Source organism: Mastomys coucha, unplaced genomic scaffold (genome assembly GCF_008632895.1).
Source record: "Mastomys coucha isolate ucsf_1 unplaced genomic scaffold, UCSF_Mcou_1 pScaffold18, whole genome shotgun sequence".
In the NCBI taxonomy this organism is placed as follows: domain Eukaryota; kingdom Metazoa; phylum Chordata; class Mammalia; order Rodentia; family Muridae; genus Mastomys; species Mastomys coucha.
The window spans coordinates 97,320,821-97,327,284 of record NW_022196900.1 but is presented as its reverse complement, the minus strand read 5'-3'; the positions used below and the strand labels follow the sequence as shown (position 1 = coordinate 97,327,284).

The 6,464-nt window shown below is 52.3% G+C and overlaps 1 protein-coding gene across 2 annotated transcripts in view; it reads left to right on the top strand.

The window, feature by feature from the left end:
* Padi4 (peptidyl arginine deiminase 4) overlaps positions 1–5,213 on the top strand; it is a 31,190-nt gene extending 25,977 nt beyond the window's left edge. Inside the window, exons 13-16 of one of the 2 annotated variants that reach the window (XM_031376949.1) lie at positions 73–175; positions 2,521–2,588; positions 2,836–2,976; positions 4,723–5,213. In XM_031376949.1, the coding sequence (XP_031232809.1) occupies positions 73–175; positions 2,521–2,588; positions 2,836–2,976; positions 4,723–4,956 (546 nt within the window). In that variant the 3' untranslated portion in view covers positions 4,957–5,213. Of the gene's footprint in view, positions 1–72; positions 351–2,520; positions 2,589–2,835; positions 2,977–4,722 lie in introns of those variants that run through there. The other variant, XR_004120673.1, reaches the window with a different exon arrangement.
* The last annotated feature ends 1,251 nt before the right edge of the window (positions 5,214–6,464 follow it).

Sequence of the window (6,464 nt, the reverse complement as noted above, 5' to 3'; positions counted from 1 at the left end):
CCAGCCCTCCCTCTCTGTGGGGTTAGGAAGGTGGTGGCTAAGCAGCTCCCTGACTCCAGTGTTTCCCAGCAGGGCTTTCGGCTGCTGCTGTCCAGCCCCAGAGCTTGCTACCAGCTGTTTCAGGAGCTACAGAACCAGGGCCACGGGGAGGCGCTACTGTTCGAAGGACTCAGGCGTAAGTTGACCATGGCTGGCGTCCTGTGTAGGCAGCTTCTGCTGTCTGCCGTCTCCACTGCCACTGCTCCCTGAGATCCTGTAGGGAACAGAGAGTTGTGTACCTACTATATGCGGGGGGACCATGCTCAGCGCTGGGCCCCCAAGCTTCCTGTGAGCTACCAAGACAACTAAAGGTACCTTTGGGATATCTGAGTCAGAGGCGGCAGGGGAGGTGGGTGGGTGGGAGGGGTGGAGAGGAAGGGAGTTGGGAGAAAAGAAGGGTGGGGGTTGGTGAGGTCACAGATAAGGAAAATTGCAGACGGGCAACTATAGAAGGACCAGAGGCAGCCAGCCGTGAACGCTCTGAATGAGTCAAGTCCATCGGATGGAATGTTTTAAGTAAATTCAATAGGCAAGAGCTGGAGTCAGAGGTTAAGGGCTCTTAGGGGCTCAAGAGTTTCTCTAAATATGTTTAAGTGTGTTACAAAGAGGCAAGCAAACCAGGGTCCCATTCACCCCCCACCCCACACCCCGTTTGCTTTCTTTTCTCTCCTCTGTTTGGCGGAGAATGGAAGTTTGGGGACTCATGCATGCCAGGGAATTGCTTTGTCACTGAGGTCACTCCCCTCAGCCTCCTCCTCTCCTAACAGGATCTGGATCTGAGGCTGGGGAATGGAGCTCAAATGGTAGAGCGCTTGCCAGGATTGTCCCCGGGTTCTATAGTCAGCACCCATAAACTGGATATGGTGAGGCACGTCTATAACCCCAGCACTCAGGAGGGTGGGGACCAGGAGTTCAAGGTCATCCTTGGCTACATAACAAATTTTAGGCTAGCCTGGGCTACGTGAGAACTGCTTTTAAAAGTAGATATAGGGACTGCAGAGATGGCTCAACTCTTAAGAGCTCTTGTTATTCTCGCAGATGGCCTGAGTTTGGGTCCCAACGCTCACATGGTGGCTCTCAACCACCTGTAACTCTAGTTCCAGGGGATCTGACGCCTTCTTCTGACCTCCTTGCGTATCTGACACCCTTTCTGACCTCCTCAGGCACATGTGCGGTGCACAAATATATATACACATTAAAAATTAAAATAAAAGGGGGCTGAGGGGCTGAAGAGATGGCTCAGTGGTTATAAAAGTATTCAGTGTTCTTCCAGAGGATCCAAGTTCAATTCCCAGCCCCCACATGGCGGCTCACAACTGTCGACAGCTCCAAGATCTGACATCCTCACCCAGACACCCATGCAGGCAAAACACCAATGCATATAAAATTAAACAAAAAGAAAAATACATCTTAAAAATTAAAATAAAAAATAGGGGCTAGAGAGATGGCTCAGTGGTTACGAACACTGGCTGCTTCATTCAGTTCAATATTGTCTATAACTCCAATTCCTGGGCATCTGGCACCATCTTTGTTACACATGCAGGCAAAACACCAATGCACATAAAATAGAAATATTTAAAAAAATAAAAATATTAATAAATAGACTCTGAGACCAAGGGCTAAAGCCTTGGGATTGGAAAAACATTCAGACTACCCAGGGAGCTGCTCATTTCTCCACATTCTAAGCTACTCCTGAACCAGGGATCTGGTCAGGCTACATCACTCGAGCAGACCTGAGGTTCCTCCACCTAAAGAGCCTTCCTCAAACAGCTCCCCTTTCCGGGTGGCCAGTGTCACCTCCTGGGCACATTGACTTAGCAGTCTTGTTGATTGGTGCAGAGGCCACCACAGTTGGTGTGGCTGGATCAAGGGCTGGCATTGGAATGGGGTTTGTTGGCGTAACTGGATCCTGTCTCAGGCAGCAGTTTGTCTTCTCTGCCACTTTGGGCTTTGTCCTGTTTGAAGCTGCAGGCTCCTCTGTTCGGTGGTCGCCTTCCTCATCCCCTGTCACACGAGGTTCAGTGGGATCACTCGGCCATCCCTACTGGCTTGCCACTGCCAGTCCCCCAGTGCTGGAGGATGAATTATCATTAAAGACAACATTTCTCAAATCCCTTCTCCAAAATAAACATGATCCCTTTGGATCATGGGCCTTTAGGGGAGCAAGTGAATCTTGAAACAGAACATGTCCATTAAAGAAATGGAGGCACTGGAGGGTAGCCTGAGTTTGGGTCCCAACGCTCCTTGCACATCTGACACCCTCTCTGACATCATCTCTCTCTCTCTCTCTCTTTTTTTTTTTTTTTTTTCTGAGATAGGGTTTCTCTGTGTGGCCCTGGCTGTCCTGGAACTCACTCTGTACACCAGGCTGGCCTCGAACTCAGAAATCCACCTGCCTCTGCCTCCCAAGTGCTGGGACTAAAGGCGTGTGCCACCACTGCCCAGCCTTGGTCCATCTTTTTCTCTCTTTCTCCACAACAGGGAAAAAACAGACAATCAATGACATTCTGTCCAACAAGAAACTAAGAGACCAGAATGCCTATGTAGAGGTACGCAACCTGGGTGCCCTGGAGATGCTTCAGTGGGTGTCTGGCTATGTGCCTATGATTAGATGCATGGCGTGGGGTGGGGCTCTCATGGCTGCACAAGGCACCGGCTACCAGCCCAGGGTGGGAAGCCCAGGCACAGACAGAGCACAGGAGGGGAGTGTGTGAGCCTGAACCCTGGTTCTTAGGATCCCTGCTGCTATTCTACACTGTCTTCTCCCCTAATGCATCCCCTTGGGTTCCCTACCAGAGCTGTATTGACTGGAACCGGGTGGTGCTGAAGCGGGAGCTGGGCCTGGCGGAGGGTGACATCATTGACATCCCGCAGCTCTTCAAGCTCGTGGGGAACTCCAGGGGGAACCCGAAGGCCGAGGCCTTCTTCCCAAACATGGTAAGGAGGGGACAGCCACCACCCGACTTCTCTGACTCCTAAATAGCAGCACACAGCCAGGCTGGACCTAAGGCAGGTCTAGGTGGCTCTTCCGTGCACCCTTTGAGGCTCGCATAGCCATCTCAGCACCCAGAACCTCTTCTGAGCTTCACACGATGTCAGGAGTGCCCTCTCTCAGGGCCTTGCTTTCCAGAGGCAGGCTCAGAGAAGTTAGGTCTCTGGCATAAAAACACACAGCAGGCAAGAGATGGCAAAGCCAGGGTCTGGCTTCAAAACCAGCTCTATCCTGCTGCCTCTTGACTTCCATACAGGTTCAGGGACTGGCAGGCATGGGCCACAGACAAAGTGTGGTGGCATTCGATGCCAGGAAGGGAGCCCATGTGGAACAGGACCCAGGGCAGGGCCAGAGTTGACCTTTGCTACTTAACTGTGACCCCCCACACGTGTGTCTTCCCCCCTCCTCCAAAGAACGCCCGAATACCGGGTGGAGAGTTACCTAGATGTAAGGAGCCGGCCGTGTTTCTCGGTAGTCATTTCCAGACTGGGCTCTCCAGAGCTCTGGGGTTCCAAGGCAGCAGGTACAATCTGGCCACTGGGGTGTCTCCTCCATGTGTTAAGCTATGTCAGAAAATTCCATTGAGTAGGAAAACCTGTCTCCCTCTGTCCCTGAACAAAGTCCCTGAGGCCCAGGGATCATTGTTCACTGTGATGTTGCTTCTCAGTGAGCTTAACTAGCACACGGCCTTTTACCCATAGAACGCTTATTAGAGGCAGAAACGCAGTTTAAGTACGCCAAGCACACGAAAGGAGGAGGCAGGAGAGTCTGGAGTCAGCCTTGGCTATATTGTAGATTTGAGGTTGGCATGGACTACGTGAGACCCAGTCACCAAAAAGAGATATGTGGGCTGGAGAGATGGCTAAGCTGTGGGCTGGAGGGATGGCTAAGCAGCAGAGTCCCTGCCGCTCTTCTCAAGGACCCCAGTTCGCTTCCTAGCACTCACGGTGAATGGCCCTCCAACTGCCCACAACCTCAGTTGAGAGGATCTAGGTGTCTCCTGGATTCCTTTAGACACCTGCACGCACCTGGTAGACACAGACAAACATAAACGTAAAACTCGAGGGTGGAGTACGGCCAGGTGGCCTTGTGGCTAAGAGCACTTGCTATGTAACCCTGAGGGCCAGAGTTTAGGTCCCAGCACGCTGGTAACAAACTGGGTGTCACCCACGTGCCTGTAAATCCCTGCTCTGAGGGACACAGAGACAGAAAAATACCCGGGGCTTGCAGGCTTCTAGCCTAGCTGGGAAAAGCAAGTTCACGGGGAGAGACAGGGCCTCAAAGGAATACAGAAGAGCAGCAGCGGCCTTCCTTGGCTCTGGGTGTACCCAGCCGGGCAAGACACACACAAACACTGTGAGGGGGAGGGGAAGAGGGAGAGGGAAGGGAGGGAGGGGGAGAAGGAGTGAGGAGAGGGGGAGGAGGAAGGAGGGAGGGGAAGAAGAAGGGGGAGGGGAAAGGGAGGGAGGGGAGAAGGAGGGAGGGGAGGGGAAGGGATGAGGGGAGGGGAAGAAGGAATGAGGGGAAGAGAGAGGAAGAAGGGGGAGGGAAAGTAGGGAGGAAGGGGGAGGGAGGAGGGAGGGAGAGAGAGAGAGATGAAAAGGGAATAAAGAAACAGCTTTAGTCCACTAGACCTGTGGGCCCTACACTAGGAGCTGTTTCCTCTGATCCGGGCCCCCACCTTCCGGCAGGTGAACATGCTGGTGCTGGGCAAGCACCTGGGCATCCCCAAGCCCTTCGGGCCCATCATCGAAGGCCGCTGCTGCCTGGAGGAGAAGGTGCGCTCCCACCTGGAGCCCCTGGGTCTGCACTGCACCTTCATCAATGACTTCTATGCCTACCACATGTACCACGGAGAGGTTCACTGCGGTACCAACGTGCGCAGGAAGCCCTTCGCCTTCAAGTGGTGGCACATGGTGCCCTGAATCACCCCCCTTTTCCCTCCCTCGAGGACTCTCCTGGCCAAGGTGGCTGGCTCCCTGCAGTGAGGTGCCTCAAGAGATCTGGGGACATTTGGGCTTCCCCAGAGGTGGCCACCCCTCCCTACTGTGACTTGCTTGCTTCACCCACATCTGGCTCCTGTCCCATCTCCGTGTGTCCTAAAATGGTCCTTGCATAGCAAGCTCAGTTCTGCTTAGAGATGCTGCAATAAAGATGTGGTTTTGTATCTTTAGTTTACCACCACCCCCTAGCCCCCATCCTCTGTTAAAGCACATTAGAATCAATTTCAAAGCACCAATGAGGTGAAAAGCTTCAACTATGGCTGGGAGCTCTTTTGACTTATTTACTCTGATGTATGTGTCTCTTAAAAAAAAAAAAAAAAAGCAGTGGTGGAGATGAGGCCTAGGGCTTCATGGGTACTAGGCAAGTTACATCCTCCACCCTTAAAAATACACTCCTTGCGTCAGGCAGTGTCAGGCAGTGGTGGCGCACGCATGCCTTTCATCCCAGCACCAGGGATGCAGAGGCAGGCAGATCTCTGAGTTCAGGGACAGCCTGGTCTACACAGAGAAACTCTGTTTCCAGAAACCAAACCAAACCAACAAAAAACATATAAAACAAACAAACAACAACAACAAAAACCATTCCTTGGAGCCTAGGGTGATGACGCACACCTTTAATTCCAGACCGCTGGAGGCAGAGGCAGGTGGATATCTGTGAATTCAAGACCAGGCTGGTCTATATATTGAGTTCAGGCTAGTGGGGACTGCACAGTGAGATCCAGAGTCAATTGATTAAATAATTAAAAATGAGTTAAATAGAAACACATTCCTCGGGCCAGTGAGATGGCTCAGTGTGTAAAGGCACTTGCCATAAATGCTGACAAGCCAAGTCTGGTCCCCAGAACCCTTGGGAAGGTGGGAAGAGGGAACTAACTCCACAAACCCATCCTGTGACTGCCACAGGCGTGCACTGAGTGGCGCTGGTGTGTCGGTACTCACACAGGTTATGCACACCCGTTCCACCAGGATGGTGGGATAGAGCATAGCGAGGCAGAGGCTAGCCTGGGCTACATGAAACCCCACCTCAAGGAAAGATATCTGAGATGGTTTTAAAAGGGGGAAAGTAGGAAATGGAGAGCTGGTTGGCTCAGTGGTTGGAGCACTCCCTGCTCTTGCAGAGGAACCTGCACAAGAGAGCTCACAGCTGTCTGTAACTCCAGGAGTCCCAGGGCATCTGATGCCCTCTTTTCACCTCCGTGGGCTCCTGCACAGGTATAGTACATAAAGTCAGGTGTCTTTAAGCCAGGCGGTGGTGGCACACGCCTTTAATCCCAGCACTTGGGAGGCAGAGACAGGGGGATTTCTGAGTTCGAGGCCAGCCTGGTCTACAGAGTGTTTTTAAAAGAGATTAAAAGTGTTTTTAAAAGAGATTCCATCACCTCTCCAGAGCACCGTGGCATGGGAACAATGCCTTAACACTCAGAGTCTGT